Source organism: Leptinotarsa decemlineata, unplaced genomic scaffold (assembly GCF_025532065.1).
Source record: "Leptinotarsa decemlineata unplaced genomic scaffold, Ldec_3_MD MMD2_tig00000199_RagTag_RagTag, whole genome shotgun sequence".
In the NCBI taxonomy this organism is placed as follows: domain Eukaryota; kingdom Metazoa; phylum Arthropoda; class Insecta; order Coleoptera; family Chrysomelidae; genus Leptinotarsa; species Leptinotarsa decemlineata.
Window position 1 is genome coordinate 1,450,881 of NW_027412544.1, and position 11,825 is coordinate 1,462,705.

The window sequence follows — 11,825 nt, forward strand, 5'->3', positions numbered from 1 at the left end:
AAAGTGACGCCACCCTTACCAGAGAACGATGGAATCTTTGTATAAGACAAAGATGGAATGATATATTCGTCTCAATTTATTTTTATCGAATTTTAATTTTTTTGTTACAACTTTTGCTAGGTGAATCATATTTATTGTAATGTGAGATTATTGTTATGAAGATACATTTCGTTTTTAGTATTTTGAATTCAAAATGTATTTTTTTGTATTATCGAGTGATGGATGCTTGTAAAGTATTGTTTAAAATAAAATATTGACTAAGGGCACCATCTTCCGGCGACTTCTGACGTAGACTCCGAATTAGTTTCCATCACCAGTAAAGGCATCTTATATTCGATATCGTTGTATGAAGAGATTTTCAAACAAAGTCGTTACTTTTTGACATCTTTTGGAGTTTGTATGAATACATAAAAAACATGAGCGCCCCCAAGCAGTACGCCTTTGTTTTGATGGTTGCCTAAACCAGACGTGAACCTTTATAGAAAATGAAAACATTAGAAACTAGATACTTTTTCGCCAGCTTTGGTATTTGACATTTCTATTATTGATTCTTGTATTTGAAATAAATAGTCATAGTATAGTTTGTGGATCCGCGATACTTTAAAACGGAAAATGGATAAATCTGAGGTTTTGGAAACATTGAAGGCCGCTAATTTATATCTGAATCATTTGAACTGCTTAGAAGGAGAACTGGAAAATGCTCTGGAGCAAATAGACACAACCTTCAGGAACACTGAAAAAAATATTAGTGAAACATTTTCTAACCTAAAGGACGAGTTAATGTACATTCTAAAGAAAAGAGAAAAGTTCTTACTAGATAAAGCCAAAAAGGTAATCTCGCCTATCCCAATAATTCTTCATTTCAGATCTTGAAACCTCCAATATTTTTTTTAGACTGAGAGTGAGAGTTTAGCTCCTTTACAAGAATGTCGTTGTATTATTTTAAACAAAATTGAATCCACAAACAAATTAATAAAAATAGGTAATTCAATTATAGATGGTGTTAACGAAAGTGTCGACACATTTGTGACAAATGCTAGCAAATTGGGAAGTCTGCCTGAAGTTCCCGATTTGAAAGAAGTGCCTTATCTCAGTTTTCACTATGAACAATCTTCAGAAGTCGAAGTCAAAGATATTTTGTCACAGTTTGGTTATGTTTGCAGAATAGCTCCTATACAGGTAATTTCACTTCTCTTGAAAAATAAACATTTTATTTGTTACAGCATACATTTGGTAACAACGGATGTTCTCATTTACTTTTCTTTGGAATTACTTCAAGCAGCTCTAAACTTAAACTATTTCAACATTTCCCAAAATTCAATGATGAATAAGGTTGAAGTGAATAAATACATCCAAAACAAACACTTTTTCCAATCACCATAAATGCAATACTCCTCTCACATGCCTTTCACCAATCAAGTTGGCGTTTTCAGGAGATAAAGAAAACTAATTTGTAACTGTAAAACACTCACTTTATATCTAATAGGACACAATTTCACTTTCCGATACACATCAATGATTATGTGTAGAAATTTGTAGGAAATTTTCCTTTGAAAGTTCCCGCAAATTTCAACAGCATGATTCATGAAAAGGAATATAGTGGGCTGTTTGGAATGGGACTTTTGTCAGTGTTCATAGTTCTCATGCTACACTTTGCCATTTCTAGAATCCATAAAACTAATATTATGCACCAATCCTAATTTTAGGCAGTTTTCATTTATTATAAGGCGTGTTGAGTGACACTAGATTTTCTGGACTTTGTAATCAGATATGTACATTAAAACAAGTTTTAATGCCTTACTTAGTTTTTGCCACAGTCCTCACAGCTCATTTCATATATCTCCAACTTTTCATTTTCCATCATCTTGTCTTTAGAGTTACCTAACAGTTGTTGAAGTGAGCAAGAAGTTTCGAGGGGTACTTTCACATTCAACTCTTTGAAAATACAATCTAATCCGTTACTGTTCCTTGGTTCATATGGAAAGAAAACAAACTTCGAAGTGCATAATTGAAAAACTTTCAAATCATGTGTAAGAATCTCATTTCAATTTTAAAAAATATTATTTTTGATGTCATCACTCACACAATGATAACATAATTAATAAAAAGAAAATCTGATAGGATACTCGTTTGAAATTGAAAATTGGCATTCAGGATTTTTTCCTTTACTCGCCATATATCTCAAACCAAACCATCTTTGAAATATTGTTCACAACAAACTTGAAGCATTCAGATACTGCAGAAATATATGTCACTCTTCTCAACGTCTTTCAAATGAATATGTTTTTTTTTTAATTTAAATTCAGTATTTAATCTTCATTTTTGTATAGGAAAAAACTTAAGAGTGCTTTAAAGACTGCAAAGCTCTTGTATCTGCCTTCATATGTTTTATTTCACATCTGCCATTATTGTTCACCATATTCTGTACTGTTGCAATCTTTCTGAACAAGGACATTTCCACTGACGTCACACACAAAACGTCTTAACTTAGTTTATTGTTTCAGTTTTTTTTGTCATACACAAGCTCTATGAGCTTCAGTGGCTTGTCATGTTTATGTCTGCATTTCTTCTTGTTTATATGTATTCAATCTTATGAAATAAACATTATTATTATTAAATTTTATATAAATATATCACATTTTTAGGTGACAGATTTGTCTGAAAAACCTGGTGCCTTACTTATTGAATGGAGAAATGTTGAAATTGAAGAAAGAATGACAGATATTCAGGAGTTCAGATTGCAGAGAGCTTTTGGTGATGTTGTTAAAGATAAGCATCTGGTGGCTAATTTTAAAGATTGCTATAAAGGTTGGTATATTGCTTAATTCTTAAGTATAAAAAAATGATGTTACTGTTGAATTTTCCAAACTGTTTTTAATTGTGTCATCTAGGTTTAGATACTCAGTTTCTGGTGAAAGATCTCCTAGCCAGACAACCATATTCATTCAGAGTATGCTGTAAATTCGAAGGAACATCAGAGTGGTCACCTTGGTCTTTGCCTCAAGTGTCTTCCACATCTCTCAAACACTTTTCATGGAAACCAAACGAGGATTATATTATTTCTAATGAGAACAGAATTGCAGCTCCTAAGAAAAGTGTCTCCAAGATATTAATTTCAGATGGCGCACAGTTCTCTGTAGGACATTCTGTGGAGTTCACGGTAAATGTTCCTTTTAAGTTTCACTCATTGTACCATATACTCTATTTCTAGTTAAAATTCCGTAAACAAACATAATTTATCAATTTAGCAACATTTTAACAACAAATGGTGCGGAACACTCATACCACGTGGCATACGAATTCATTGTACAAGGTGCCTTTCAGTTGTTGGAACCATTTCCGGTTAAACCGGAAGAGATATTTCATCAGTTCGGACTTCCATTGTCTAATATACTATAAATTGATTTGAAATCCCTGAAAAAAATTAAAAGGATTAACCGAAAATAACAATTTTATTGAACAAAAAACTGAAACTACAAAGAAATAACTTACAAGCAACAACCAAAATAATAAAATATTGAAATAATAATAAAAGCTGAAAGTTAAAAATTAAAAAATAATAACAAAAAATGAAAAATAAAAAGATTCCAAACCAAGTTACGTCACGACGTTTCGATTGTTAGATCCACAATCGTCTTCGGGTGATAACTGGACTTATTCCTCCAAGATCTGACTATTTATTGGTCATTCGAGTGCTTTCACCTATCCCCTCTTCCCTCTTTCTGCTTCATAGGTTTTAGCTGGAGATAATCGTTTGACGGGAGTTAGTCGTTTTTGACGTTGTTAGACAGCATATATGAGGCTTCTTTGAATTTTCTCCTAAACCAGTGTTCCTCTTTGTGGATGTTTTCAGCTGGAGACCACTTGATATTATGTTGATGAGTCCAAAAATGCTCTGCTATTCTAGATTTACTGGTTTCTCCTAGCTGTGTGTGTTTCTTGTGCTTAGCAATGCGAACTTTCGAAGGTCTCTTAGTTTCACCGATGTATGATTCTCCGCACTCGCAGGGTATCCGGTAAATGCAATTCTTGGAATCGCAGTCGGCGTTTGGTGGCCTGGTTTTTGTGAGGCTGCTACGGATAGTGTTCCCAGATCTGCAGCAGGTCCTGATGTTATACTTGGACCCAATCCTTCTTACCCTTTCCGATAATCCTCTGATGTAAGGAAGTACAAGTACTGGTTGTGACGGCTTCTCTTCCTTGTGGCGCTCTTGCTCTCTTCTAGCCAAAGCCTGTTCTACCATCACTCTGGAGTAACCATTCCGATGAAGGTCATTTTTGATGATGCCTAGTTCCTTTTCGAGACCTTCCTTTGTATTACAGAGCCCGAAAGCTCTGATGATTTCTCTCTTAGTCGATTGATGGTGGTTGGATTTCTGGTTCAAATACTGTCCTGTGTGAGTGGGATTTCGATATACAGATGTCAATATACCGACACTAAATGGGAAACATTGTGTCATAACAAGAAATATCGGTTCCTATGACCCAAACCTTTTTTGTGAATTTCAAATTTCTTATCTCAAAGACAACTGAATGACGTCGTGCACAATCGTTTTGTTGTCATCAGGTTTTGCTGTAAGAACATAATTGATGATGATGACTTAGTGCCTTCATATTGAATTCTGAGAAAATGGCTCCTACGCTACCATTTTGAATAGAATTGGTCACTTGTATCATAAACCATCAAATGATTTAGAATATACAGTTTTTTTTTTCATTATTAGAAATATCGCTTCCAATAACCATACTTCTGTTCCAAATTTCTTATATCACAAACTGAATGGTCTCATGTACAATCATTTTGTTGTCAATTTTTGTTTCACTGTGAGGACTTGTTTAATTCACTAATGAACTCAACTGCAAAAAAATTAACTTCCAATAGTAGGTACTGATGTATTTTTATGCAGGCATTAACTTTCATTAGTAATTTCATACATTTTGTTACATTCAAAATTTATTACATTTGAGTATAATTTGTGAATTTTTTCAGTTTCTAGAGGTGGACTCCTCTGAAGCATTAGTGGGATTGATATGGGACAATTTACAAAATGACATGGAAATCTCAAATTTGATGGCGGAAGGTTGTTTTGTGGTTAACAGTAATGGAAAGATATATGTGGATGGGAGTGAAAAATCCACTGTCTTGCCCAATTTTACCAAAGGACTAAAGGTATGCTTATTTGGACCCATTCACATAAATGATTCAAATTGAAAAGCATCTGAATTGAGGGTTTTTAACATTATTCAAATTGAAGTATTCTGCTTCTGAGACCTAAAACAGATATAAAATATGTTTTGAAAAAATTCTTATCACATTGCTGATCTTAGACTTAAAATATGCCTGAGTTTTTCAATACTTTTACAATTCTTGTTACAGGTCTGTTTTACATGTGACTTGGTCAATAACCAAAAAGTCAGAGTAAATATTGACTCCAATGAAAAGAGAGTTACTTATGACTGGCCTGTGAACCCGGATTCTAAGATGTTATTTGTTGCGCATTTTTGTTCGAACAAGTGGAAGATAATGGTGGAGTAATTTTTTTTGTTGTAAAGAAATTATAATTTTTATGTTAGCAGATCTCAAAAAATGGAGAATATGAAAACATATTTATACTCGGATATACCTAAAACTATTTATTAATGATACCATTTATACTGTTGAATTTTATTTGTTGTACTTTTTGAGGTATTTATAACATTGTTATTATACTTTATTTGTATAAAAAAACTATTCAATTGCTTTCTTTCTTGCAGTTTTGTATTCGAACTTTCAACTAATAAAATGTTTTTTCAATATAAGTCACAATTTTGTAAATTTATTTTCTCAACTTCGCCGCCTACAAAAGATATTGTAAAACTGAATGAACTATGAAATTGCTAACCATCACAACTACGTCCTGCAAAATATAAAAATCAGAAAAACTTCATTACTCCAGCATATATTGATAGGACGATATAATTAAAAAACAATAAGTTGAAATGGTTCCAATATGAATTGAAGGGGTTATATTTTTAGAAGTGATTAATTTTTGGGAAAGAAAGTTTATGGCTTTCTACTACTCCATCTTGATACAAAAAACAAGTATGAGGGAATCTTCCAATATGAATCAGTAAATAGTCAAACTGTGTGAAATCTCCACAAAATTGTATTTGTGTTACCAAATATACCGTTTTACAGAAAGAAAGCTCAAATTAAAATAACTTGATTGATGAACCACTCCACCCCGATCTTAACAAGGGGAATTACTATTCTTGGTGATTGAATTAAGCCTGTCTTGTTAAATATTAGCTTGAATACTCTCTTTGGCGAAAAAAATTGCGCGCACCCCGGCATCGGTTGTTGTTCCAATGATCGTGGAGTAAACAATTGAGAAGCGAGCCAGTCTGAAGTATTAGTGCCGAACTTTCAACCGCACCTCACATTTCTCTTCGCAGCCTCCTGCTTCTTCCGATTTCTGAACTAACTCCGAACTCAGATATTTGTCTATCCATCCCAAGAACACTTTGTGTCTGCACATGGATTATGTGGAACCTTGAGCATTTCTGCCATGTCATGTTGTTCTTCGTCTTCCTGAATACAGATCAATTAGAGCTTTGAGCTTTTTGAAATTATTTGCCCCTTTTCTTCTGTCCGACTCCACAAGTTAAGTGAAGCTTTCAAGAATTCTTGGTATCAACCCCTTTTTTCATTCTCTTTGTAAATGCCCGGTAAAATCGTTTGAGCGTTTTTTTAAATGGCACAGGACATCACTGCTTTGGGTAGATACAGTTTAGATGACTACTTCTAGTGATCAACAAAAGATCTCTGAATATGTCCAGTGTAAACTCTCGCCTTCCTAAGTAGCTGTTGTTGTACAAATTATGTAAGTGGTAAAAAAAATCATATAGTCTCACAGCAACAAATTTTTCAGTTATAGACTATGCTTTAGTCAAGTGAATACTCTAACTACATATATACCTACGTACATACATAATTTGCTCATAGCATCCTTCCAGAGCACATGATTCTCAGACCGAGTATTCTGATGGTGAGGAGAATGGTCTTTGGGTATTTGAAAAATATAACAATAACTCCATAAGAGTTTGTATTCCAAATCGTCTGTTTCTTAGTTATACATAACCGAATGGTACTAGGTGGAGATTGTACAGACATCCATTCAAACTTCTAAGATTATCCAAATCACTCTGATGAAATGCTTGTTTTAATTTTTGGAGTCCTTGGTAGGATGTTACCCTCCTTTCTCGAACTGGCTTGCCGCACTTAGGTACTCTTGGCTGATTGCATTTTCTTATTCCAAATAATTCTCAGATCCAATAATGGTCACTAACTTTTTGGATCATTCACCAAATGAAGTAATCAGCTTCATTGAGAAGCTGCATTTATTTAGTTGTTTCAATAACACTAACGGGTGTATGTAATTTCCGTTGATATTGAGTTTTGTGAAATAATATTTCTAAAATATTTCTAGTGAAAAAATACATTTGAGTGCTTTTGTGTACATTTACTGAACCACAGATTGGAATATAGTTTAGTTGCAAAACTTTAGCATATGACGAACAGGATGTAGTTGAAGCCAATGAGACTTGAATATTACTGGAGTTTTATCCAACACCAAGTGATCATCTTCAAGAGGAAGATCAACCCTCCTCTTGAAGAGGCACAGTGGCTGTAGATTGCAAGAGGCTGAATCTGGAAAATGTGGGCTTGCACACCCTTAAATATTCCATTCATATTGGAGGATCCATCAAAAGCTTGTTCTCAGCAATTAGCCAAATCAAGGCCTCGTGAAATTGTGTGAGCTGAGGTTTCACCACTGAGATCCACCACATACACAAACTTGATGGAATCTTCTTCAATCTTGTATTCTTTGGTGTTGAAATACCTTATGCAAACTGTAAGATGTTCTTCAACAGACAAATCTGTGGTCTTATCTGCCATTATTGTAATAAACTTGAGTAGTTGTTACTACTTTCTAATGGAAGTGGCAACATTTTAGTTGGGTAGAGAATGTCTGAATATGCTGAGCTCTCCAATAAATTTTGAAAGTGATCCGTTGTCTGGTTCACCAGAAACGTCTAACGTACCATCCACCTTGAATCAGCCTGTATAAATATATGTATCAACAATGAGCCTTTTTCCTGAGAATAGTACAGCGAACGTGTCACGAGAGGCAGCACTAGTAGTAGGGACAAACATAAATTATTCACATGTAATACAGTGTTATTTATGTATTAATTTATTATTTAAAAATATAAATCTGATATAAAAAAATATTTTGTGCTAGTATAATGCCAACAAAGCATTGCTGTTTTGCGAATTGTACGTCGGATAATCGATATCTGGAAGAAAACGTGTTTTTTATACTATTTATAAAACCTCATATTAATGAGGTTAGATGTAAGAAACGGATACATGCTTCGAGGAGAGTGGATTTAACAGTGCAAAAAATAAATAAATATTCATATGTATGCTCTAAACATGAAATGAATAGTAAATTTTTCATAGTTAATTACCATTGATTAGAATGAGATATAAACTCAATCGTTTAATAAATTATATTCATTTATTATATTTAATTACATTTATTTCATTACCATCTATATTTGATTCATATTTCACTCGGAAATAAATCTGAAATCCATAATCATTTTAAATTTCTTTTATTACAGTTTGAATCTACCGCTACTCTTTTACTAGAGTCTGTATACCAACCTGTCTATTAATTCACTTTTTTTTCAGTTATTTTTAAATCACGGCATGCAAGCCAACGTTTTAATGTTACAACATTGTTATCCTTTACAGTTTGTAAATTTTAGTTTTGCTCCAGGAACATTTTCTTCTGTTAAAAACATTCTTTTTTAATTGTACTTTACCATATGTTTATATGAGGATTAGGCAGTGTTTGTCCCTACCGAACTACTAGCGCTGCTAGTGAGTTATTTTTCGTACTTCAGGAAAAAGGTTCATCACAATTATTCAGGAAACAGTAACCATTAATGAAGTCAAACAACTGAAAGACAAAGGACTAAAGACAACTCAGAGAAACATGCAAGATGAAACAAATAATTTCAGTGTTTTGGTTCTTTACTTCTGTGAACTGTTAAAGAATTGTTCCGTAACTGCAACGGCGTCGATTCGCATCAGTTCCAGTTCGAAATATAGAACCATAACAAAGCTGTTGATTGTAAGAGTTTTTCTACGCCACAACCACAGAACTCTAACTTAGAGGCCACAATATGCGGTTAGAAGTCTGTGGCCAACTTCACATTAATTCCATATACTCGATTATGTCAAGAACTATAGATATTGCAAGATATTGTTTTTTCTTTATAATAATAGATAGAAAACTGACCATTATGCAAGAGTACACATTTCAAATCCCGTTTTGATGGGTTATGAATAATGGCTAAACATCGGAGTAATAATTTTGAAAGCCTCAAGGAAAAAATTGTTTCCCCTACATGTATTTCTTTCACTTCAAGGTAAGTAGACGACTACTTTTTCTTTAAAATTCTTTGAAATAAAAGGATTCTCATCATGTGTTGACCGGTATAGTATCACAGAATATTGGATTTTAGACTGTGGCACGGTTACTGTGGTAATATTGTCTAGGCACAGAACATTGTGTCCCAGGATACTAACCTTGAGTATTTATACTCAATATTTTTTGTAACATAACTGTTCTTTGATGACATTGGCATTCTGTCATTATATGTGAAGTGTAAGTAACACTGGTCTATAATTAATATATTTTTCAATTTCTCTTTCAACTCCGTAACTCAAATGTTTTTATTTAATAGGTTGTTCCGAATTGATGATATCGTCAGTGAAAACCTCAAAATACCTTAAATTCAGATCTACCGCGCATTCGTCACTATTTCTTTCACATCAGCCATGAATTCCGTGACTGTGATAACACACTTATAAACTGATACGGTTATGAAATATTACTGATAATTTTTTTTTAATTCAAAATTCAATAATTTAAATGTTACCCAACTACACGTTCAATACAATACATTTTGAATACTCTGTGCATTTGGAATACTCTCTACATTTTCTGGTAGCTTCACCTCTTTCACTAAGGGCCGGTTGTATAGGTCTCGTTTATAGTTTAGTTTAACCTTGGGTTCAATCTTATATTTGAACTCAGGTTTAAACAGATAAAATGCTAAAATATCTTTTGTATATCTTCCAGTTAAAGACTCGTAGACACGACAACATTGACAAGTGACAAGTGAATTGAAATTGACCTGCTGTCGGACATTGACGTAAATGCCATATGCAATTTGTTGATAAGTTCATAATCTGACTTTGTAATAAAATGGAATGCGGGAGCCATACTAACAGGAGGTCATCCAATTTTTCCAAGCAGGAAGTAGAGGATATATCACGTCTGGTGAAAATCCATAAGGACATTCTGGAATCCAAGAAAAGTGAAGCCGTGACATGGGCTCGCTCACTCAAGGATAATGTATCATTATTATTAATTGTTTTAATGAAAAAAACTCACAAAAGTCACTGTGGCGTATTCCTATGCAAATTTAGGCCAATTTCTTGAATTAATACCCCTACAGATGCTTTCGACATCCTGAACCTACTGATAAATTCCTGGTCTATCCAAATGTCCATGGTGTCGATTCGCGGTAGAAAAAGTCGCGGTCTTCTTGAGTTTTCCACAATATTTATAACATCTATCTCATCTTCCTCTTCAAATATGTCCATTATGAAAACATGAAAAATCTGGACGCGTCAAATATTTATAGGTTATAATACATAAAGTAACTACAAATAGTTGACACATCAGTATTCAATCCGAACATATGTTTAACTGACGCATGTAATTTAACTGCCCGCCCATTCATCAGTTGACAGTTAAACTCCGAATAGCAGTCATAAACACCTATACAATGAACTTTATTCGTTAAACCAAAGTTTAACTAACACTTGTGGTTTAAACTCAACCTATACAAGTGGACCTTAATATTTATTTTGGTTTCTTTGATAACAAGGATGGAATATTTAAGAATTTATCTCTATTTCATTTTAAGGTTACTTTGTAAGAAGGCTAAAGGCTAAATCTTCTTAACGTGACCATAGTAGAATGCTAAAAGACCATCGCCTAGAGGCCACATCATTCTTGTATCATCCCTAATAGATCAATGGGCTCACGTGATTATCATGAGTAGATGATGACAGGCGGATTTACTAAAGGTACACAGTGCAAGCAATAAAATTCAATCTGTAACTCAATTAAGCCCACATTAAATGTAACAAAAACTGAAGATTCGAAATTGTTGCAAAGTCATCAAAAATACCATATCAGATGAGATTTTCATGAGTTCGTAAATGCGAACCCTGGTCATATTAATTATCCAGAATGTTCCGAGATATTTGACCTTTAACATTTGAAAAATGATCTAGTTTCAAATAAATATTAATTCAATCGAATTCCCAATTATATTTTAAAGACAGTATAGTAGTTTGTATTCCAAACATGGATCTTATCAATGAGAATGGTACTAGTTAAGTTCAGTGAATCTCTTTTTGTATAATTTCTTTTTTTTATTTTTATGAATAAAATATTGAGGTGGAACATGTTTCTTATTGAGAAATTATATATCTAATATATTAACGTTGAATTTGTATAGAAAAAAATGATTGAAAATTAGCTTTATCACTCAATAGCATTGCTAGTGGTGTAACTGAAAGTGCGTTTTATGTTTGGAGCAGTGAACATCAACAAACTTGGCTAACCTTTTGACGTGTATATACGTTACCTTTGTAGACTTGCGGAAATAAACTACTGCGCGTCTCCCTATTC

The 11,825-nt window shown here is 33.4% G+C and overlaps 1 protein-coding gene and 1 long non-coding RNA gene across 2 annotated transcripts; one reads left to right on the forward strand and one right to left on the reverse strand.

Moving 5' to 3' along the window:
* Nucleotides 1-417: 417 nt before the first annotated feature.
* Nucleotides 418-5,743, forward strand: LOC111509463 (cytokine receptor-like factor 3). The gene is made up of 6 exons (XM_023165227.2): nt 418-831; nt 895-1,179; nt 2,646-2,808; nt 2,892-3,160; nt 4,991-5,170; nt 5,378-5,743. The coding sequence occupies exons 1-6, from the start codon at nt 613-615 to the stop codon at nt 5,534-5,536; spliced, it is 1,275 nt and encodes a 424-aa protein (XP_023020995.2). The 5' UTR covers nt 418-612; the 3' UTR covers nt 5,537-5,743.
* LOC141481375 (uncharacterized) lies at nt 5,404-9,122 on the reverse strand. The gene is made up of 2 exons (XR_012464923.1): nt 6,747-9,122; nt 5,404-6,635 (listed from the first exon to the last, which is right to left on the reverse strand). It is a non-coding gene; the product is annotated as an uncharacterized lncRNA (long non-coding RNA).
* Nucleotides 9,123-11,825: the final 2,703 nt, after the last annotated feature.